Below are 24,880 nucleotides of genomic sequence, written 5' to 3' on the forward strand. Positions count from 1 at the left end.
ATGAGGGCAACAACTACTGATTGGCTCAAGAATAGATTCATTCATTCATTCATTCATTCGTTCGTTCAGTAGTCCAATAAATGTCAAATGAGGACTTTAGGTATATGGTGAGGAGGACATTCGTGGTTTCTTGGCTCTCCCTCAGGCGACTCCCAGTGTCAGTGTTTCCCTATACCAGGCAGGGCAAAAGAAACAAAAACGGAGTCGTCCAATATATAGTGTGATTTTGTCTGCAGGAGGCATGGCCTACCACAGTCGTTGTCACACCATCGATCAACGAAAGAGAACCAGGCCATTACCACTCTCGGCCGAAGCATAAAACAAACAACTAAACTCGCGGAAGAGCCAGGGCACAGTAGAAGCGTTTATTCATTTAAATTAGAGTTGCCACATGTACACGGCTTCAACACAACGCCAGACACCTTCTGTGAGGCTTTTGACGCCACTGCAACAATGGCGATATTACGTATGCCGTATTTTACACACTCATAGCACTCATCCGGCGTCACAGGGGCGATGCCTGCCCGGGTTAGGTGAATGAATGTCGAACATACTTCTTTGTTTACATCGTGTATTTGAAAAATTCACACGTGGACGATCTCAATAGAACAAGTCAATGAATGGGCAACTGGCAAGGAAGGAAAAAACAAAGTAGGCGGGGAGGAGAAACACAGGGTAGCAGAGGTTTCACCAGAGGACACGTCAGTCATACAGCACCAAGAGACACTCTCGAGGTAGACTGCGCGAGGGAAACAGAACAAAATGTACAGGTGCGTTCTACAGAGGCCACACGGCGTGGCACTCGGAGACTCGAAAAATGTGGCACTATGATTCACGGACTCGGAGAACGTTCTTTCAGTTCGCCATGAGGTATACCAGGGCAAATGCACCACGATGCACTCTGAAGGCTGTTCTCCGCGCTTTTTTTTTTCGCTACAATAATGGTCACTTCGGGAATAACATCGCCCGAACGGGGCTCCCGAGTAGGACAACACATCAACGACACAAGATAAAACAAGGCAATCATCAACGCATCACACATATACTATAGGCGTACAAGCATCATCAATGACACAATTTATATACTCTAAAAAGCGAGCCGAGGAGCTAAGAGAAAATGCTTGGGCCAAGTGACTGAACTGGGAACCGGAAACTTGAAAACAAACTAGCGCCGCCATACTTGCGTTGTTACATCAATCATGATATTCTAGGAGTGCTCAAGAAACTCAAGTCGCAGTGCAGCTAGACCTCGAGATGAAACCCCAAACCTAGAGAGATTCTTGCGGCAGTGATGTTCTTTTTTTTTCTTTTATTCTGTTATATCAATACTTGCAGCTTACTGGAGCACACATGCGCCACGCGAGGAGTTACTAAAGCTGCGTTTTTACCTACACCTTAACGCATTTGAAATGTTCTGCGATGCGAGTTGATTGCGAAACTAGTCTAAAAGTGCAGCCCCGAAAATGAGGTAGCCATTTGGACAGAGTCATCAACGCTTCAATAAATTTGGTTAGTTTCATAATATTAAAACATATAATTCCATGTGCCAACGATATTAAAAAAAATTAATGCCTATGGTGGTTGAGAGACCAGGCAACGCGTATGGACTGGGCCGCATCTCCGCCAAATTTCACTAGCCAAGTCGCCAGATACACGCGCATAATTTTTTTTTATTTTGCGTTAAGGTGGAAGGTTGATGCAAACAGAAATTGTACGTGGTAGTCGGGCCGGCATACGCATTTTCCGTCTTGCCAACGTTTCTGCCATGGTATATTCTCCAACTTCAGGCGCACTCTTGGCCATGCTTCAGGGAATCTTGAACCGCTGCAAGTTTGGTACGCACTAACTATTTGTGTGCACGCTCCATTCACACTGTGCTTATCTCCAGACGCACTCTAAGAGCTTTCGTGAGCGGCAGAGCGGTTTGTCGGTTTTGATTTGGAGGCGACCAGACGTGACTAGATGTCGGGGCGCACTTGGCTGCTTTCATTGACGCATGCGGCAGCCGAGCGACATTTTGGGGCAGGTGACTAGTGGAAAAGAAAGAAGAAATCACCGCTTAGCTAGTTTAGAGCGCCATTGCTAACGCCGATGTAAGACGCCCGTGGTGACGTGCTTGGGGATCTCCTGATGTCGAGATTCAGTGGCTCCACCGGTGCATTGTACACCAGCGTCCGGTTAGGCGCACACAAGTAAAACGATTCCATCACAACGACGACAGCCAAGGCATGACTTAAAAGCAGTGCAGTGTATACGCTCTTTTGACAAGCGAAAGCGTAAGCCTGCACAGCTGCAGCTCGAACAGTCGAGCAATCATAGTCTCAAAGTGAGCATATCAGTGACTTAAGAGGGGAATAACATAAAAAAGGTTTAGCGGAATCTCTCAGCAGGTCAAGCACAGTGGCTATGCTGAAAAGAATCCGCATAAAGCGACTAGAATATGTAGCCACGCGCTATAAAACGAAAATTTTACTTGACTAAAGCCGTGCGTGCGACATTGTGAAGCGTGGTCAAGGCGGAAGCGTAGAATCTGCAGCAAGCGATACGTTCGAATGGAGTACACTCCGAAATGGGGGCTGTGAAAAAGGAAAAAAAAAGTGTGTCCAAGTGCAGGATGAAGCGTGAATGAAGTGGTAGCAGTCTAGCTTAATTACCGCCTTTGTTTTTTTTAAATACTCTATAGCTAGTTGTGGCATCACTTCAGTATACGCTGTGTATATAAAGCGCATGCGTGGGTACACAAGATGCGCGTCGTCTCTCGGTCTGCGTTACGATGTTCTCAATCAGCTCCGAGCAGATTTCATTCATTTCGAAAGAAATCGTGGTTCCCTACCATGCATGTGGTTCACGTGAGCCATGTATCCTGAAACAAAAGAAAAACGGCCTGCCCGAGCGAGGCGAAAAAAAATTAAGATTTTTTTGTGCAATGAAACTTCTAGGCGCGACCTCAAGAAAGGAAAGAGGACGGCGACAATAGCTATATAACGACGTCAATATTTATTTTATTTAGTTTTTTACAACGAAGTTGGGTACAATGCTTGCAACTGCCGTATGATGCACTTCGCGACGTATGCGCAATGAGACTCTTTGATTCCTAAATAAAAGCAAAGAGAACATCATCTAGGGCACACGTTAACAACTATGAGATAAAGGGTAGCGACCATCGCGAAGTGCCAGCGCGAGCTGCGTATCTATCAGTGTATCTATATATTAGGCATTCCGCGTGGACGCGCGTGCCCGTCTTATTCTCGAGACCTCAGGCGCTCTTCTCGTGCACGTGGAAGCGAAGTACTTTTTCGGTTCACAAGGAAAAGGCATACGCAGGCGCTCAGAGACACACGCTGTACTCGTACTCCGACTCGCAGTCCCCGTCATCCGCGCCCCATAACAACGCACTTAAAATGTCGAGCTTCGAGCGAAGCCAAAGTGAGCCGGTGGCGACGACAGCACGTCTTCGCTGACGAAGCAATATGATCTTCGGCACTTCGCCAGCAACCGGGAGTTCTAAACCTGTGGGGCCTTGACTGGCATGCTTTGGCGCTTAATCGGACTACAGTGTTTCGTCCTGTGTTACCAAGTGCACAGAGGCATGTTAAAGTTTCGGGGCACGCCTCTTTTACGGTAACACCAGTCGATGAGCTCCGGCACCTGGTGCAGAGCAGCGCGATTTCACGGCCTCACCGTTCAACACGGCGGCTGCTTATCGCCGGCGTGCCGTGCACTTGTCGCGGTCTCTGGGGAACGGGCTTTGAATGGGTCGTAATGCGCGCACATCTCATGCTTCCTATATGTTTCTGTACAAACAACTCTGAAAACAGCTATTTAATGTACCGGTGAGACTCGCGCACATTCCACTCCTTTCTCAAATCGGAGAATGGCCAAACACTCAATTACACACCGTCGATGGCAAACAGCGGCGTCCAAGCATTAGCTCACGTGGCAAAACATATCACGTTGGAGCAGCACTAAATAAACAAGGGAATAAAAAGAAAAAAAGCATAATATACGGCCACGCGCGAAGTGCAGCGTTCATAATCTCAAGCAATCGCATGTTCCCCGCACCACACACCACGTTCAGAAATGCGAATCGCAAGGGAAAAAAAGTTTGAAGTTTGCCATCTTTCCAGCAAGCGGCTTCCCGTATATAGGGCCGCACTGTGGTTAAACAAATACGTGTCGGCCTTATTTATGAAACCACTGTGTTGGGAGCTTTTGTGGGTGGCTGCGTATTTCTTTCTTGTTCTTTTTTTTTACATCAGATCTCCGGGTTCCAAAAAGATTATATTGCAGATACAGCGTTCCACATCCGTCGTGAAAATTATCCTCCAACTGACGTCCTCCAGAGTACATTCAGCAGCAGCAAAAGAGGTGGCACGTAATCGATGAAGTGCGTGCTTCATATATGAAGATGAAGATGGCGCGCTAAGGCGCTCCCGTAGACGTAGGCTAATGCACTGCATTAATTAGCCTTTACAGGTAATTTGTGCTGGCACCCGACATGCTTTGAATTAACGACCGCGTTGCATTTGAAGCTCTTTAGGACCTCGTGTGGTGGTGTCAGGAGATTCGTCAGCACGGCGACCAGCTTACGGAACTTTCGGCACGTCGTGCAGGGCATTAAAGCCATCAGCGAGAATTACTCGTTAACCTCCATCATACAGCCCCATCTACATAAGATCCACTTAAGAGGAATAGATGTAGAACAAGACGAGGTACTACTTGCCTTACCCAGTTAATTTTTCGACGGATGTTATGTTGTGTGTTCATTTGCACGAAACGCGAATACCTGGAACTGGATTATCACGTGAAATATAAATTAGAATACCAACCGGGACGACAAACGTTCCAAGTAATATCATAGTTTTCTTCTTCTTGCTAAAAAAAGCTGAAACATCGCGTGAAACAAACACTGCGTATAAGTCAGATTTAGTAAAGCTTGATTGTACACAAGATTTTTAGGGGAAGCAGCACCGAACAGCACTGGCTTGCATAATTTTTAATTCTAATTATATTAGGCGGTTGATACAACAGGTGCCTATGTGACAATACGTTTTTTTCTTATGCATAGCCTAGCAATTATTACGAACACATTAGAACGGGAAAATACTATGGGGAGCTCCACTCCAAATAGGCGCACTTTGACAGATGTTTTTGTGGGAGTGGAACTGGTTACAGTGATATAACGGCAAATTCACATCGCAATAGGAATACAAGCTACCCGACGTAGAAGTTTTCAGCCATGTGTCTCATTGTGAGATATGGGTTCCATCACTAGCACACTCTCATATGCGTCCTGCCACGACACATTTACATGTGGTTGATCCCCATTATATTTAAAGTATGCCGCCATCTACCGGCATCTCCACTTTGGAACTAGAGTAGTTGCATTCGCGAAGGAGCATTCGACATCGGCTTCCTCCTGTCAGAGAAGTACCGGGAAAGCGTGCACGCTTTGCTGCTTGCGTTGAATGCATTCTGAAGTGAATGCAGTGCCGGAAACCACCAACCTAATTTCAATAAATGGCACGGAAGATTTAAAATTGCTAAGCGTCCGTATCGTCCTAGCATATTCATTCCCGATTTGAAAGATGGCAATAGTAATGAGAGAGAGAGAGAGAGGAAAAAGACAGAAAACACCCAAGCAGCGAAATTAGCCATCAGGCCGGTAAATTTCTCTCCACATTGAAAAAAAAAAGCGCGAATTATTTCCCACGGTGATAACATACACTAGTGATGGTGCAGGAACTTGCAACGTTGCTCATACATCGTAATAAAACAATCCAAAGTCCTATGGCAACGTTTCCGTATTAACCAGACCGACTAGAATACACACGCACATACACATACACCGGAACAAAGCGTCGATGAAAATAATTCCAACGGACATCAATCGTAATCCTGCCATTTCCTAGGCGATAGTATTTCGTCACGATATGTATTCCTGATTACAAGTAAACTTTCGAAAGACCGAAAAAAAAAGTATCCATCTAGAAAGTTTAAAGCAACATGTTCGAAGTTGTAGTGTGTCAAGCACAAAACAACGTCTCAAAATTTATAGTTGCCTTGACTAGATTAACTGAAATATAGCTTTAAAGAAGCGGAGCACTTGTAGACAGCATCCATGCGCTTCGTAAGTTGGAGGGAACTGACCAAACTGGCAATAGAGCCAGTGCTTTCTTCTCTAGTACCAGCACTAGTAATGATCCTTCCCGTTACCACGATTCGTGCATTCGAGGTCTAGATTGAGGTGTAAGCGGGAAATGAAACACACGCACACAGAAAGTGCTTGTATCCTGCCCAGGTATAAGCTATGTATATGAAAGGACACGATTACACCAGCTTTGTGTTGCACCACATCGAAACTCATGACACCGAATCAAAATATTGTCGGAAGTATCTCTTGTGCAAACGAGAAATGGAATCCTGCTTTCATAAAACGAAAATGAATTCAAAAAGAGCTACACGGACAGACGACAAATACGCAGCAAGAATTAGTAACAGATGAAAAAAAATGCGACACGAAAATGTAATAACTTTAGATGGAGTTGGTACAGAGATGAAGAAGGGCAACACGACTTTTTGAAGAAACAATCATGGCTGTAATTTGACTAGCTCCCGCATTGTTTCATTGACGGTGACGTAGATTAATTCCAACATGCTCACAAACACCAATGAGACTAGTCTCATTTCCTCTCATTCGGGCGTTCACAATAGATCGTCTATTTGCCAGCCTATCACTGCAAGCAGGTGAAAATAGTAAATGCAGTGTACTTTGCATGAACCACCGGGAACAAGAGCACGGCATCTCTGTTGTCAGCAGCCTTACTGGTCACCGCTTTCACAGTGCGACGAAGAGTGCGTGTACGGAAGGTGCAAATGGGAAAGCGGTGTGAAGCATGGACGAGCCCTTATCGGAATGGTAACAGAGAACGAACGATTTCTCTCGCTTCAACAAATTTTCGCTTGCTATAGTGTCTTTACAGTTCATGATGCATGGTTGTTGCCATGGGAAGTGACACACAAAACAAGAGACAAACAACCGGCAATCTTCCACCTCTAATTATTCAGCGTTTCAAGTGGCAACGCTAGGCAAGCGCATGTGTGAATGTGTGCGTGTGCGAGCTAGCACGCTTGATACATTCACAACATCACTTCAGAAATCTGACTGCTACACAGGCAACACAGCCACATGGTTTCTGTAATTTCACTGCCTGGCTAATGGTGGAGGGTGGTGCAGCAGGTTGACAGAAAGTCAACTTCGAAGCGGTACACGAAGCAAGCTGGTTTTTCTCAAATGAATATCATGTCTTGCAGCAAACGCTATCTGCGTCCCAGCAGACACGATCTCAGTTACATTCCGCATAAGCTATATACTGGTTTGGTTCGAAAAAAAGCAAAAAAAAACCTTTCTGACAAAAGTAACATACACTAGCGGTGAACATACACTAGCGGGCATTTGAGAACACGAGCCCACAAAAAGTGAGATTCAGCAGACGTAATGCAGCGTTGTACTGCATATTCCTCAACAGAAGCGCGGACGCCAGGCAACAAGAGTCTCCGCGGTGCTTTGAGTTCGTAGCACTCTTGCAAAGCGAGGAATATGATGAGTTGCGTCCTATAATGATGCGAACAAGAACAGGACCGTCCTTAACCTCTGAAACAAAGACGTAATCACGAACTTTCTGCAGGGGTTGCCAGCGTGCGAGCACCGCTAAGGTCTTTCCTGAGTTCACAGGAGCCGTAGATATGTCGAACGTAGCTACTACCGGGCCGTGAACAAACGCAGACCACTCAGTTGGACGATGTGCCCTTCCACAGCAACTTGTCCACTGTGGAGCATTTATGCACGCGCAGCACATGCACATCTCAGGAGAATGTCGCTGGCGCACCCTGTGGTCGGCGGCCGGAGCTCGAGATGGTGATGATGGCATCAGCGCAGTTAGTGGCGTGAATCCACCTTGCCTTCTAGCCTGCGGGGCGGCGTGGGGCTGCGCTTGCCGATGGGGCCTCCGCCGCTGCTGCTGGGGCTGGAGGACGGCTGGCCGCACACGCGGTGGTGGTTCTCCCAGTCCTTGTGCTGGCAGAAGGCGCCGCAGTAGCGCGCCACATTGCAGCCGCTGCACGTCTCGTTCGCCTTGCGTCCACAGTTCCAGCAGTTCTGCTTTAAAGGGCCGAGAAACAGAGAAAACAAGGTCAAAAACACATCCGTCCTTCCTGGCTCCACTACAGGTGCATCCGCATGACCCCACAAGATGAGCGAGCTGGGCACCAAAGCTTCGCACTCACCTCGGTCGAATCCTCCTGATGGTTTACGGCAGCCAGTGCCTCCTCGGCGGCCTGGCGTCGCGCCTCGCCCAGCAGCCGCTCCATCTTGGTGCGCTCGGCTGCCACTAGCTCGCTGGCTTTGGATTCGGCGGCCGACACAGCTTTTTGGAGCTCGGCCACGGCCTGTCGCTTGACCTCGTTTACGGCCTCTTCTGCAAGTACACGACACACCCTTTTGCAGTGCTACCGCGGTCAATAAAACACAGTTCAAAGAAGCGCACTTTCCGACGCACGATAATATGCTCGGCGGTGTACCACACGCCCCATGAATGCTCCCGAAAAATTTCTGACATTTCAGTTCCTAACTTTATTACACTCTTTTTCGCCCCATCGAGATCAAAGTCCAGCGTCCTCTCTAAATGCAGTTAGTGTAAGCCTGACGAAGGTCATCGGAAACACAACAGAATCAGCAGATTATGCGTTTTTCTGGGCAATCCTGGCAATCATAACAAGCCGATGTTACTTGAAATTTTTATGTATTATTGGTGCTACTTTATCTTTTCTTGTTGCTTCATGTGGCTCAAAATGAAATGGTAAACACCCAAGAGCACGCCGTTCAAGGTGAGCCAGTGGAAATAGAGACAATATTGCGTCAAACTTAGACAATAGTCATTTGAAACCTCGCACAACTTCACCACTATTTCGCAATCGCTTGACCAAACGCGTCAATAACCGACGCATCCTGCTTCGGCCATTGAGCACATTACTTAAATGTTATTCGACACCCCAAATAAGCCTTATTTGAAAAGTCACACCAGGTGTGACTTTTCAAGGTAATGTATCCCGTGTTCTTGCAAAGCTACGACGGCTGCACGTAGAGACCTTTGATGGCTGCCAAATCCCATCGGCTCACGGACAGACAGATGAGATTTCAACTTAAAAGGACGCGTTTATTTGCGCTCTTGTCCTTACCCCAATCCTTGCTACGCGCTCTTAGCGCGCAGCCCTTTTAAAGGCTATGTGTGGCACCTCAGCGAGGAAACCGTAAGAAAACACCGCAGCAGGATGCCGTCGTGGCAGCGTCGGCATCATCATCAGTGCCAACTACGCAGACGTAGGCACAATCCACGCCGGCACGCTCCAAGAAAACCCAGCCACAGAAGGTCAGTAGCCACCGCACTGCCACCCTCTCCCCGGCTTCGAGCAAGGCGAAGGTGCAGACCGGAGCTCCCTCGTCTCCTGCCACGGCCGTGGCTTTCTGCGAGGGATACCCCCTTGGCAGCAACACCTCCTCATCTCGTCCTTCAACTACTGCTGCCGCCGAGCAAACGGCGTCCAACCCCAGTGCGCGCGGCGTGCCCCCAAGCACGTCTTCGCGTTTCGATGGTCTCCGCGTCGTTGAAGACCTTCCTTTGAGTGAATGTGTGGCCACCATCGTCTTTCGGCCCATCGGGAAGAAGGCCAACTTCCTGGATGCGTCGAGGGATGTGATCGCCGCCTTCCTTTCGGAGTTCCCAGCCACCAAGTGAGTGCGAGTGAATTTCCGGTGCAACCTCGTTGCTATCGACACCCACCCTACCGCCGATCTCACCGCCCTACTCCAGGTTGGGACGATCTGCGAGATCAAGGTTCGAGCTTTACAACTCGACCTGAACACCCCTGTTGGCATGGTTTTTGGAGTGGACCCAACGATCCCCTTCGAGGACTTCGCCGACAACATTGCTTCACCAGTGCCTCTCGTGTCCGGTGTATGCAGAGGCAACTGCCTCACACTCACCTTCGCTGGGACTACCGTTCCGCAGGATATACTGCTTTACAAGCAAAGGCACCCCCCCCCCGTTCAACCCCGCCAGCCCCGGCCCACGCAGTGTTCCCGTTACGGCCGCTTCGGGCATGCAACCGCCACCTGCTCTCGAGACGAACGGTGCCTGCGCTGCGGCATAGAGCACGCCCTAGGATCATGTGCAGCACACCCTCGTTGCGTAAACTGTCGCGAGAAACATCCTGCAACTGAGCTGTGCTGTCCAGCCTGGCAGCTCCATCGCAGGGCAGCGGTCATCATGGCCTCAACTGACGGCACCATGACTCACTGCCAAGCCATGGAGCACGCTAGGACCCCTGGCAGCAGCGCTTCCATCATCAAGGGACGCTCCTTCGGAGATGCGCTCGTCGGTACCGGTGACACGACCTGGCGACACGACCTCGGAGGCCGCCCCTCGTCCTACAACCAGAACGCCCGTCGTTCCCACTACAACGACAACGGCCTCGCCCTCATTTACAACTCAGCCGGCCCCTACCGTCGTCCAAAAGCGCTCGACGGCGATGCAGACACCACGCGCTTTTTCACAACCGCCGGTTCCTGTCGCCGTCCCTAGAAGCACGACGACTGAGCCCGCTTCCTCGACCTCGCAAGAACTTGACATCAAAACCAGGAATGACATCTTGACTGGTCTTGCTTCGGGACTTCGAATGACGCTCAGGGCCCTCCCAGTTGGCTCCCACGAGCGCAATTTTTGTGTTGTGCCCCTGCTCGCCTTCGAGTCCAAGGCGAATAGGTTTGGCCTCTCTCTGGCCGAACCGGCTGCACTTCGTGAGTTCTTCCCTAGCCCGTGTTAAAACGTGCACACCACTGTACTCTCAACCTTCTTGGTGGTGTTCTCAGTCGACTGCGTGTGGCATGCGGGTCTTCTTGCGCGCGCGCATCTGGCAAATCGAATGCGCCTTTTAAATGCGAAGCATTGCTTAGCGAACTTCGGCGACTTTATCTATCTATCTATCCATCCATCCATCCATCCATCCATCCGCTTACGTTTGGGTTATCTCGTGGCCGCCCCATTTACTTGGAGTGAACCAAAATTAGCATGAGAGGGTCAGATTGTTTGACGAATACGACACGCTTGTGAAGACATGAATAATGTCACAATCCTGTCGAATACGTCGTCAAACACTTCTCGCCAGACAGTGGCACATAACCATGGGCGGGTATGTGCCTCTGGTATGCGGGTATGTGCCACAGGTGATTGACACTTGGTATCTACTGAAGAACTACGAGAACACACATGGGCAATTTTAACGCCCGAGTGTTAGGAAATACCTGACGTCAGTAGCGTCGACCTGACGAGTCCCAGCTGGAATCGAACCCAAGCATTCTGGGTGCCAATGAAGCATTCTACCACAGAGCTACGCCAGGTCTAGGAACTACTTTTAAAATAGATGTTAATCCTCGTGGAATGTTAATAGTGGTTTCAGTGCTGCCTGCCCAATCTTATAAACATTACATATGTACTATTTTGATACAGCCGTCAGGTCGCATTAACGTCAGATGTGATTAGTTGCCATGCGCTGAAGTTGGTTTATGTAGCAGTCTCCAGGGCAAGAATCTTCCCTTGCATCAGCACTTCACATAAGCTTCTGATGTTGCTAATACGCATGTTCCAGTTGCCATCGTTGTGCAAGTGCAAACAATCGGTTATATAAACATCTTCAGCTCTTCAACATATGTCTGTGTGCGACATTTGTACATTAATTTGGCGTCATTCCATGGCGTGTCACTCCATAAAAAATTTGCAACACGGTCACCTTTCTTGCGCATGCTTCGCGTAACGTGGATTCTCAGGTACATGGGATCTGCCGAATTTTTTCCCCCTCTGCCTTTCTCTTGCCTCTTTTCTCCTTTCCCTTCAATTCCCATTCCCCCATCCCCTGCAGAGAACTGTGGAGGTGCCCTCGTTTCAGAGAGGCAGTAACAGAACTGCGTTTATTTCATCCTTTTTCCCTTTTCAAAGTCACTTAAGTGTACGGCTCACGTTAGTGTGGCTTTGACGTCGAATGTCTCAGCTAGTATTTTGAAAACTTCACACCTACTGGGATTTGTGGCTCATGATATCCTGTACAGAGGGCTCGGCTCTCGTCTAGAAACCACCGTAAAACACTGGGCATTCGGTTTAGTTCAACTAAATTTCTGTATCACCATTTCTGTCTTTCTTGAGCAGCAGATTGTCACATGTGAAACGTTGAGTTCCCATGTTCCAGACGAGTATGTATGTAAAGTGAAAGGCCACTCACTCACTTACTTACTTACTCACTCACTCTGTCAGCCAACTTAACCGACATTGTTTGTTTATCGTTACTGTAATTCAAAGTGTACAGATATTTTTGTATACTTTTGTAGAGATACGCCCGCTGAAGCTGAGATCTGTCTTCACTGCGGGAACTGAGCACAATGACACAGGGTTGCAGAGTAAAAATAATTGACACACAGAAAACCAATGTATACCAAATAAAAAAAATAAATAATGCAAGAGACCCACAGCACCGAGGATAACACAATAAAACTCGTGAGTCATTTGAGCATCCCCCGTGTTCACATTAGTTTCGTTAATCCACGTGTGGCTTTTTTCAACATGGAAGTGTACCAAGCTCACTAACTTTCCTTGCTTCAGGAGGTACGCGTGTGAATATTTGGCATGAATATATCTGCCCTTTGTGAACAAGATTCGATTCTTATTTTCTCGTAAATGCACAAGAAGCATTCGTTTTTTTTTTCTTCATCCCTCTGCAGGGGCGATGAACCAGAAGGACACATCACCCCACTGATCGCTTGAATAAATAGAGAGAGCATGCCTTAATTGAAGATAATAATAATAATTGTTGGGGTTTAACATCCCAAAACAACCATATGATTGTGAGAGACGCCATAGTGGAAAGTTTGGGAAATTTCAACCACCCAGGGTTCTTTAACGTGAACCTATCTTTAAACACAGGGACATCAAGTATTTTCGCTTCCATCGAAAATGCGGCTGCCGCGACCGGGATTCGATCCCTTGACCTGCGAGTCAGCAGCCGAGTGGCTTAGCCGCTAGAACACCGTGGCGAGTCTTATTTATTTTAAGAATTTCCCGCTTTCTTGAACGAGCAGTAATATTTCACTCAGTTTGTGTCAGATGTTAACAACGCGATGTTCTGGCCACGGCTACGGTCAAGTTAGGGACCAACACCTAAATATATGATTTTCCACCATTTACTGCACGCGACAGGCTGATACGAAAACAGAACTGAGAGACAATGAAAGCTCACCTGCGCGACGCCGGACCTCGGAGACCCTGTCTATCTCAGCGGCTGATTTGTAGTGCGCCATGAGGTCCCGTTTCTTGAGATCGTAGTCGACGTCGAGGTGGCGTCGACTGCCCGTCCACACGGATGCCGAGAAATCGGGCCGCTCTGCTTGACTGCGATGTTGCAGAATGGCGATGGCACGCTTGGTCTTTTCAACCATGCCCAGTATGCAGTTCAGCATCTGCGGAACGCAAAGCAGCGCGTGAACGCAGCAGTTGCTGCGAGTGGTGTTTTCCCACCCATGGCTAATAAAGATACATCGTTAGCTTGTTAGCTAGAGATTGTACTGGTTTGTACTAGTTTGCACAGCCTTCAGCATTTTTTATAATATCGCGCGAGCCTCGACCGCAACCAGTAAAAGCGCCTTACAACGGCGATAATCTGCGAGACAAACAGCAGTACGCGCAGGCGCACGAAACAGCGCTAGCGCAACCGTTGCCTGCCAGGCTGTTCCTCTCAGGACGAAACACTCCCTTTCTTTGTTAAAGGTGCCCGGAGTGCACACAGTCGTTGATAGAAACATCACGAACGTATAGCTTCTTTTAAATTTCCACGTTTGCATTCAACGGCATGCATTGCTGCCTATACTGGCACCTTCTTTAGGTGAAATAAGCTGACAAATACCATGCGGTAAAATAATGTTTTTTTTTTTTGCTGTTGACCACATTGTATTACTTTTTTTGTTTAAGTTTTCCTGGGCATCAACTTTGAGCAGTTCTTTGACTGCAATCACAGGAAAGATCTACATGAGTCAGTAGATCACAGTTTTAAGTTGTGCACGTGGTTTTGTTCACATCGTTCTTATTATCTTTTTTTTTTTCCTTTTAAAGAGACTAATACAGTCATTGTGGTGGGGCGCGCATCGTCCTGAAAGAAACAGCGTGGCAGACGACGCTTGCGCTGCTTTGTGCGCCTGCGCGTTCTGTTGCCGGTCTCGTAGATAGTCGCCGTTGAAAGGCGCTGATACGGCGTGCCGTCGACACTCGCGCGATATTATTAAAAATGCTGGAGGCTGTACATGCTGCTACTGCCAGTTGCTGGATCGGTTGGTATGTCGGCGGGCATCGTTTATAGATAGATTTTCAAAATCTCTCAGCGCACTGAATGCGAGTACTATTAAACGGGCTCATATATTCACTGTACGCTGACCGACAAGGAAGCATCAGAAAGCACATCACATGTTTTGCGCAAAAAATAGCAATCAGTGCACATTCTACGCCCCATGCCACTCATAATTAGGCAAAATGTTTCGCGAATAGATATTCACTATTGTGTGGATACTGCACTACTAGGTGGCCCAAGGTGCTTGCTTAAAGGACACCTCATTATACCACATAGAAAACTTCAGTTTTGCGGTGTTGCCTTTATCCCTTCTGAGCAGTTTATGCGGTGCTAGGGTGCCTCAGTATCCCCTTGACCCGCCAATACGTGAGTCGGAAAAGGACGACAGCGAGGCTCTTTTGTGCACGGCACGTCACGATCAGATCAGAGTCGTACGTCATCGCCACATCTTGGAGCACGGCGTGCACAAGGAGAAGAGAAGACGACGCTCAGTTGGAGCTTTTTTCGCGGCACGTGTCACGGTAACTCTTGACAGACACGATCGTGAGGTCACAATATAAGCATTGCGCTTGTCATTTTAAAATGACCTGACTGGTGAGGGGCCTCCCTTCTATCAGTGTAACACGAGCCCGATGACTGTAAATATACAAGAGTGACGAGAATTGTGGGCAGTCATAGGGGGGGGGGGGGTGATTCCTAAATGAAAAGAAGGGAAAAGTAAGCCCCGTAACTCTCTCTCAGGGGGAGCACACCTCAACAGTAGCTCACGAGAGGTGGGGGTAAAGGAGGAAGGATAGGATTAAAAGGTAAAGAGACAGAGAGAAAGGAGAGAGAGCGAGGCACAGGGACAGCGAACGACAGAAAACGATGGAAGTAAAGAGGAGATAGGAAAGATGGACATGATCGCACGATTCCGAGGACGAGGCACCACTCAGCGAGAGCTCTTGTCGCCGGCAGGAGATGGCGTAGGGCGAGCTCAGTTGGTCAGAGCTGCGCTGTCGTCGGAGATAAGCGGGGGCACAACCGGTCTGAACGACATCCACAGAGCGAGTCATAGGGATTACTCTTCTGGTCGCCTGACATGAGTTTACAACATCATGTTTTTGTTTTTTGCGCGTGTGTGTTGGCACTGAACTAAAGTAGAAGAAGCAAAAACGATTTGTGACATCGCCTGCGACTAAGTTTCATACAATCATACCTTGGTATGATATGTGGTGTATGGTACAGCTGTAGGTGACATTTTTGGTGCGGCGAAGGAATGTTAAGACCTATACGACCATGGTCGATCATCAAAGTTGCACGATGTCACGCTGTTTCTACATTGAGGCAGGTGGACCAGGAGGGAAAATGATGTGTGCTATTTTACACTTGCCAAGGGGATGTTGAAAGATGAGAAAGCACGAAGAAGACACTCGATCACACGCCATCACATATTGACGCGCAAAAGATAAATATACAATAATAATCTTGTACACTGCTAACTTTAGTTCCGTGTCACGAAATAATAATTATAGAGTACACGGCTAAGAGCAACAACTTCTATATACACAGTGCGCTGGCAGAGCAGAAGTTATCAACCAATAATAATATAGAAATAAACGAAATCAAGAAAGTATAAAATATGTTTTTTTTGCAGCTACAGACATGCCTTTTACCGAGACTTGGAGAGTCGACAGCGCCCTCTGAAGCTTCTGAAAGTTGAATAGGTTGTAGAACAAAGTACTCACAGTGTTGATGTTCTTCCATTCGTCCTCCATGTCCCGATCCTCGGGGTAATCCCTATGCAGCATTCCTAGCGAGGAGAAAAAGAATTGAAAAAAAAGAGGACGCATTACGATATGATGGCAACGCCCATCAGGGTAACTTAACGGCTAAACTGTTGCACTGTTCCAATCGAGGACACGCCTTCAAGTCTCGGCTCCGACGACCGCTTTTCAATGAGGGCGAAAATGCAAAGAAACATCCACGTATTTAAATTTAGGCACATGTTAAAGAATCCCGTGGTTAGAGTTAATCCAGAGTCGAACACTACGGCGTGCCTAATAAGCGTTGAATTTATTAATTTTTTGCACGTAAATAACCTAGGCGTTCATTATTTCATGTCAGTGGAGAGCGTAAATGTATAATTTATGCAGACTTGCTCAGCATAGACAGTGCGCAAAGTGACGAAATGTTAAAACGGGGCTGATCATTCGGCGATCTGCTACAATGTATTCTTCTCGCAGAGTCTTTTATGCTAGGCCAGTATTCCTATTCATTTGACGTTGTGATATACGGACAGCATCGTTACAGGAGACATTTTTTTTTCTTTGCGAGGTAACTCTCTAGCTTGACGAAATATTAGTAGAGCTTTTACCTAGGGAGTGCAGTGATGTACTTCATACTTCGAATACTAATAGAATAGTCTCTTATCTTCGATTCGTATTCAATTCGAGAAGTTATTATTCGAAGGTTTTGAATATTCGCGTTTTCTAATATATAAGGAAGAAAAAAAAAGCACTTATTGAAATATCAATGACGAGAGAAAGGCGGATGTGAGTACTTTGTTGTATTGTGTTGCGGGGCATTTGTTACAGAAGGACACGAATTCGTGAATGAGTGCAAAGGCCAAGTAACTTCAATACAAGTATGCCCATTCATACAATTAAAATGACGCACTTTTAGGGAGGCTGTAGACGCATTTTTGTGGATTTAGTATTTGGCCGCAATGACAATGCTTGTATCCATTTAAAACAACGTACGGTGCGTTTACCTCATATGTCTTCCTTTCAGCATCGACAGTGCATGCCTGGTAGCAGGTTTCCTTGTTAATTTGTGAGAACCAATCACTGCTGTGCGCTCTTAAAGTAAACCTTCTTATCTTCGTGCCTTTATTTCTCCCTATATATAATTTGTCACAGACTGCATTTTTTTTTTACCCGGCGTCACGCCGAGTTAACAGGCGCCGCGTTTCTCCCTGTGACCGTGAGACCACTTGGACATCCAAAGAACTTCAGTTTGAGCCGCCAAAACCTGGTGATATGTTCGTCTCGGAGGGACACCGCTGAGGATTGGCCCTTTGTACATGACTGGACCCATTTAAATAGCCATCCTTTCCCCCAAGAAGAGAATGCGCGGCAGAAAGGGGATTTAGACGCACGATATCGCCCGGCTAATAGTTGCTTGTAGAACATGAGGTATAAGGGATCATCGCGTAACTTATTTAGAACTTTTTACTGTGGCTTTGTATCGGGTGGCCACCTGAACTTAGCCGTTCGTCCAGTTGAGACGTGTAATCAACATCTGCCTCGTAGACATCGCAACTTCCAACGCAGGTTAAATCAACCTGCCTGGCTTCACCGTCCAGCCGCAGCTCCCGGAAACATCAGCGTTGCAACGCCGCCGGCATCGCAGTCGTGCCAGAACTCTTCAAACCTTCTCGCATCCGATCATCGTGGACTCAACACTGCCGGTAATCGCACGTATGCCATCACCTGTTGATACTTCTGAACTTTCGCATGTTTAGCTGCTGTTTAATTATTGAACAGTTTTTTTTACTTGTAAGATCGTTTGTTGTTTTTATATTTATGTTTGTAGTTTGTTTGAAGTGTTTCATTCCTTGTGCCGCATACAAGTATATTAAAATCGCCGTTTCGTTTTCCCGCACACGTCCCTGATCTCTTCACAGCTCTACTTGCGTACGGAACGAAGTAACCTGCTGTCATTCTCACTGCCGACTTCGCACCGGTGACGCTAGAGCGGCAGTTTGTAAAAATGATAAAAAACTTGAGTCTTTGTTATGCATAAGCTCACCACTTTCCCATTTCTTTCATTTCGTCTTTCACATCCCCCACAAGCTAATTAATGTTAATGTACGGCTACAGGCGTTTTGAACCACTATGCGATTAATATATTAATCACAATGAATATGTTACTTGACCCCCTGTTCAAGTTAACAAAAATAGTCGCATATATGCCGGCAGTTCATCACAGAATGCGGGCGTTCCGACTACAACGTCACCCATAGGTACGCAGAGATCGCCGACGAACAGTAACTGACCATTTTTTTCATCTGCATCCGCCAATCTGAATCGTCCATGCTGCCCTTTTCGTAACCCCGCGTTTTGTAGCATGCGCAGCTAATGTATTTTTACGAGATAACGACGCCCATTGCCATACTAACGGGTTCATGTAATACCTTGTAAGCACAACACGAGTAGGATGTACTATCCCGTTCTAGTACACTCTAATACGAGGCTTGTGCAAGGGCTCAGTTTCGCTGCATCACGATAACGAGGCTAACGGTCATTTAGCCAAGTGGAGTGCGCACCATGAGCCAGCAGAGGCACCTTTAGCACTGTTGCTGCACCGCGTTTAACTGGCATGAGAGTAGAGTTCACAGGTATTGTCACAGGTATTGTCTTACTACGAAAACAACTACAGCCACTTAGTTGTCCTAGCTCTCAAGACGAAGGCTGTGCGTACCATAGCAAGGCCTGTAGAAGTCCCTGTCAAGGCGATCGTAGCGATCGTAGCGGTCCCGGAATAGCGGCGTCGATGCTTCCTCAAAACGAAAGGCCGCGGGAGGTGGATGGGCGGCGTGCGCGCCGACTCCGGGGCTGAGCCTCGCCGTTCCGGGACTCGCCGAGAGGGGCTGGTGGCGCTTGGCCACCGGCGGGCCGCCTTCTTCCAACACCACCGCAGCACCGACGGCTGACGCCGCGTGGCCGTTCTCCTTCGGCCGACTGCAATGTGCAAATTAGCGTTACGTTTGGATCCAGCTAGTCGTTGAGACGATGGCCTGCTAACCATCGTACACAGCTGGCGTGCTACTCAAGATGGGTACGATGAATAGTGAAACACCAGTTGTACACAGTGCAGGATATAGAACGTAATCAAGGTCTACGGCAGCATTCAACGAAGCGAAGTATATTAATGTGACCTGCGTCTATAAAGAAGCGTCAATGTGTCTTCGTTGCGTGAGGAGAGTGCCCATAATAAACGTTCAGTTCGGGCATTAATACTTTTCTTAGACAAGCTTCCCACGAACGGAACGTGCGTCACAAGTAAAAAAGTAAGCCTGAAAGTAAAAAACGGTGATAAGGAGAATTAGACAAAGAGCCCTTTCCGTATTATCAGTACCTAAGTCTGGCATCGCTGCATGCGATTAAACTTGTGCAGCTAAGCCGAATTCACTGCAGCTCACCCGTCCGGGGGCGTCCTCCGCTTGAGGGGGGCGCCTTCCTTGGCGTCCGGCTGAAAGATCTCGAACGGCTCCCCGCCCGGCTGGTCCAGCACCAACTGCTCGTGCTGCCGCAAGTACTGAGCGGGGCTCTGCTTGGCGGCTCGCGCGTAGTGCACCAGTTCGGTCTGCAGCAATGGCAGGTGCGACTGCGAGCACCAGACGACACCAGGTCAGCTGAAGTCATTCGCCACTGATAGCAACCCACGTAGCCACATAGTCAGCCGTCATATTACGCAAGATTGTTTCCTTGCTAGATATATGTACACGGTTGGCCACTTAGCTGCACTGTCTGAACGTTCCTTCAACGCAACATTTCTTCCTGATGTCACGCGTTTTCTCTTCCGGTTACCGTGTACAAAGAAAGCCGCTGTCACGTCAATATTTGCTAAGATACATTTACACATTTACATCTCTGTGCAGCAGAAGGTTATTTCTTCATTAGGAAAAGCAAACTAGGTGAGAAATGATTGTCTTTAGCTAAATATAAAGTGTAACAGTATTGAATGCCTCTTCGAGAGTTCTAATGCTTCTGTGAATTCATTCCTGAATCACACAAGCAGCAAATGTTGCCACAAACATTTCATCAATGTGGCGTTCAACTCTTACACAATTAATATACTCGTGGCCAAAACGCGTGCGACAGCTCTTGCTTCGTTGCTGTTCGGGAAACACGGCCGTTTCGGGCATCACGGAAGACGTTGCGTGCACCTTTTTAGTGGTACTTATACCACAACAAACGGTAGCAAATGTTGTCACTTACATTGAAAATGTGAACGAAGTGTGTTTGCCTAAAGGCACACATAAAATTTATTTCTCTATTGTTTTCCAAGTCCAAGCTGCATAGAGCTATGGAAAGGACACTCAACGTAACGGGCTTCAAATAGCAAACTGACCGCGTGCAAGCGCAAAGTTGGCCATATACAGATGTGTTTCAAGGAGGTTGAAGACCTCGCCCAGACGGCATCCCACACTTCGTCCGTTTTGCTCTCGCGAAGTGGCAACGCTTGTCTTTTGGCTGGGCGTGTGTTCAGTAGTGAGAAGTAAAAACTAAGAAATATGCATTTTGCAACCTTGCTTTTTTTAAACGCAGTTGCAGAGCGCAGCCAAATTCACGTAAGCAATTTTTAGTATAACTTTACGAAGCAATGAAAGTGTAGGAAATAGAAATGGAATACTGAGTGCCTTATTATCGTCATGTTCCACCGACCAAAGCAAACATGACCCCATGTTCTCCCAAAACAATTTTTTCACCTCAGCAGCCTGCGTAAAGAAAACAAAAAACTCAAGGGCATCACGAGATCACTGACATTATACGGGCTATAGTGTTAGGAATTATCCATGGCTAGGCTTACGCTTATGACTGCAAATGTGCTTCTTTGTATATACGTACGTGAACGCCCCGTGCTTGAGTGATAAGAGCCAAAGAGGTGTGTTTGATTAATTTTAGCTTTTTTATCGTTGCCGCATCTAATTTCATCAGCTGTACTTGTCGACCTTTGAGCTGAACTAAATCGGCCGGTGGTACCAAGCGTCATTGCTAACGGCTGGATAATCCCTGAAAACGTTAGCCTAATTTGCTCCTTGGCTTGCTACTCCAGGTGTTGTGTGGCGAATATGGTATAACGGGTGTCTAAAGAAATGTCCAAAATCTACAAAAAATGGGGCAATGCGATATCTGTTCGATGACTTTACACTTAGTGTATACCTGCAGGCATACTAATACGGTAAAGACACCGTTTGTAACGGCAATTGAGCAACTTAAAATAATTAACTTTTTAATTACTGTTGTTAGGCGGTCATGTCAGATAGGGTGATTGAAGTTTTTCACGCGATGAAACCGTCACAGGTTCGACATAAGAGGATAAGCACCTCGTAGTAATTACTGCGGCGTAATGAAATTCCACCAAATTCAATGCGAAGCCAAAGCGACGATGAGCGCGACCAGAAGACGACCAGAAGGACGTCGATGTTAAAGAAAACGATTACAGGGGCGTAGTTCTTCCGCGTGCGTAATCGTATGTGCGTCATGCGTGCTATAATTGCGAGCGCAGTCCCGACACCCACACAACGAAGTCGCTTTATGGTCGATATAACGATGTTCACTAATTCTCGACATCTCAGAAGAATATAGCTGTTGCGTTCTTCCTCGTTTCCTCGACAGTTTCGCCGCTGAACTTGAGCAAATTTCATTACTTTGCAATTATTAATGAAGGCCACTTTTGCGGAATCTCAAAGCTTTTTAGTTATTCCTCGCATGAAGGACTTGAAATATTCTATTGACCTAACCACCTAGCTACACAAAGTAAATAGTTAATAATTTAACTTTCTAATTACGGTCCCAGCCATGTCTTATCCATCTTAAAATGCCAGTGGAATACATATGAAGTACTTGCGAAGTCATAGAGCAAATATTGCCTTTTTTCAGATTTAAAAACATTTTTGACACATTTATTGAAACGCCTGGTATGAACTCATCCCATGTACACGAATATAATACGTAGAGTCACACACACATTTAGTAAAGGTGTCATTCATAATGGTGAGTTAAGAACTTATCATTATGCGCAAATATTACAAAGGAGACTCCCGTTACCTAAATATACACTGCCAGTAAGCAACGGCATGCATGGTGCTGTATGAAGTATATTAACCTTCTCTGACCACATACTAGACGTAAAAGCAAGTAAAGTATCTCAAAATTTGATCTACGTTTAATGGAGTACTGCTCGTGGTCAAATATTTTCAGTGCACTGTTCATTCAACTGCAAACGACGGTAACACAGAATATAGGTTACCTGAATTTGAACTAAAATAAAAACTATGAAAAAGGGCGACATCACAGTCACGTTATTTTTAGAAAAATGTAAAAGAGAGGCTAGCTAAATCTCGAAAAAATTAAAGAAGAAGAACCAGCATTACCTTGAGGAATGGAACCACGAAGGGACGCAACGGGTAATTCGTGATGTCTTGAATGCTGTGATGAAAATCTTCGATGGATATCGTGGAGCTCTGTAGGAAAGTGAGGTTGTTCAAGTAAGCACATTCTGCTAGTTGTCTGGGCTATAGTTACACAATAAAGCAAAAAAACTATATTTGGTAAAAAGGAGCCGGGCTAGACAAAATACAAATGACGAGATGAAGTGCTGTACTGATAACTCAGTTGTGAGTACAGCCCAGTTGTGAGTTATATTTTTGAGTTTGCTCCGCCACGGTGGTATAGTGCTTAAGGTACTCGGCTGCTCTCGGTACTCTCGGGATCGAATCCCGACTGCGGTGACTGCATTTTCGATAGTGGCAAAAATGCTGTAGGCCCGTGTGCTCAGATTTGAGTGCACATTGAAGAATCCAGGTGGTGGAAAGTTTCGGAGTCTTCCACTACGGCATCTCTCATAATCATATGTCGGCTTTGGGACGTTGAACCACACAAATCACTCAATGAGTTTTATTTTACTATGAACTCAAACCAATTCGGTCCATCGATCTGTGATTCTGCAAACGTATGCTTTATCACGAATTGTGTGGTGAAGAGTTGAGATTTTCGCTTCGCTAAATTAGAAATATTGTGGATAACAAACAAGTTTCTGATACAAAAGCTGTCTTTAGCCTTAATAATCTATAGGAGCTGAAGCGTGCGAAAAAGGAACTTCCACTGGCAGTTTTACATTAAGGGTTAACTGCGGTGCGTATTACGGGGCGACAATATCAAACTGGTCATCGTTGAATAATGGGAAGTTGGTGTCGTCCGTATCGGTTAACAAAACACAGAAATGAAAGGCAGAAAAATGAATGATTTCACTGTTCAAGTACGTTCCGCTCACGTATGAACTCTATGAAAGCGTAAGTTTTTGTGAGGAACATTTATTTTATGAAAATAAGCAATTTGGCAGGGTAGATAACTCGTGGGGTAGCTGGTTAGAAATTCTCGCGGCCAAAGCATAGTTCGCGCATGTGTTCTCAGTGGGACAAAGCGATGGGATGCGCGCTGTAAGGCTCAATTCGTGCTCACCACAAGTCCCAGAATGAGGCCGTGAACCCGCTCTCCGACGTCTGGTGAAACGTCGCTCGCAAACTGTTGCAGAGTGGTCAGAAACCTTTTCACTTTGCTCAGCTGCCGTGCTCCTGAAATTAGAGAAAAAAGATAGCGGAGAGAATAATTAGCATCCATTCTCTGTTTGCTTGTTTTTTCTACAACATGACACATATATCCTGTGCGGTGGTGTTCCACGAAGGAAATCGTTTATTTTTCGAGAATTTTCACCTGTCATTTTGAGCCCAAGAGAATCTTTGTGATAATGCAGGGAATTTCAGGAATAGTCAAATACTCCTATGACGACCGTACATAACTAGTAAAGTCATGCTTTTCTTGTGCGATAGTGGAGGGGATAGTCATAACTTCAAAAGCCGCCAGTATGTCAGACACGTGTAATTTTAGTATGTGTGTGCGTGGATAGGGCTAAAAATGAGTAATGTTGTGCAGGAAACTATGCTGGAAATTTCGTCAGGGTTAGCGAGGAAAAAATCCCCTAAAGAGGGAATTTTCATGTTTCTGAATGGGAATTTTTCGGCGTAGTACGGAACATCCCTGACCCTGGGGGATTGGCCACGAAACTGTGGTGTAATTGGTGGATGAAAACTATCCTACTGCTTATTATTATTATATCTATAAACATAAAATAAAATACGTACAATATTACAAAGTGAGAGAAAGAAAGAAAACAAAAATAGCAGCAAACAATGAAACTGAGAATTTAAGCAGACCAGAGAGCTGCGTCTACTTCACCCAATAATTTGGAACATACTGGTGAAAACACCTATTAATGTTACTTCAACAGCATTCATTAGAGTAGAGATTCACGGTGAAATGCGTGTAATGGCTTGTATAAAATCGCAAACTCCAATGAATACGTCCTTGTGGCAAAGTCCCAAAACAGAGGGACCAAAGTTTAGCACAGTTTCCGCCGTTAAAATGGATACCTACATTCAAAAACGGAAAAGCTAGACATTTTTTTAAAGTAATAAATATCAGCGACGTGATAAAAAAGTAGTATTTAGTAGTTCCAATGTTTCAAAGAATGAAAGATGGGGTAATATCGTCAGATCAACGCCATGTATATTTATTTATTTATTTATTTATTTATTTATTTATGTATTTATTTATTCATTTATACCGATACTCTGTCAATTCTTTTGCCAGACTCCTTAAAGAGAGGGTAA

At 46.3% G+C, this 24,880-nt stretch overlaps 1 protein-coding gene across 5 annotated transcripts in view; it reads right to left on the minus strand.

Moving 5' to 3' along the window:
- Positions 1-344: 344 nt before the first annotated feature.
- Positions 345-24,880, minus strand: part of LOC119187486 (protein CBFA2T1) — a 173,297-nt gene continuing 148,761 nt past the window's right edge. For 4 of the 5 annotated variants that reach the window (XM_075878653.1, XM_075878657.1, XM_075878655.1 and 1 more), the window contains 8 exons: positions 23,673-23,785; positions 22,586-22,675; positions 19,628-19,812; positions 18,907-19,166; positions 16,170-16,234; positions 13,342-13,561; positions 8,287-8,477; positions 345-8,161 (listed from right to left, as the gene is read on the minus strand). In XM_075878653.1, the coding sequence (XP_075734768.1) occupies positions 7,940-8,161; positions 8,287-8,477; positions 13,342-13,561; positions 16,170-16,234; positions 18,907-19,166; positions 19,628-19,812; positions 22,586-22,675; positions 23,673-23,785 (1,346 nt within the window). In that variant the 3' untranslated portion in view covers positions 345-7,939. The remainder of the gene's footprint in view (positions 8,162-8,286; positions 8,478-13,341; positions 13,562-16,169; positions 16,235-18,906; positions 19,167-19,627; positions 19,813-22,585; positions 22,676-23,672; positions 23,786-24,880) is intronic. The other variant, XM_075878654.1, reaches the window with a different exon arrangement.

The sequence above is a fragment of the Rhipicephalus microplus genome, chromosome X (assembly GCF_043290135.1).
Source record: "Rhipicephalus microplus isolate Deutch F79 chromosome X, USDA_Rmic, whole genome shotgun sequence".
NCBI classification, from domain to species: Eukaryota; Metazoa; Arthropoda; class Arachnida; order Ixodida; family Ixodidae; genus Rhipicephalus; species Rhipicephalus microplus.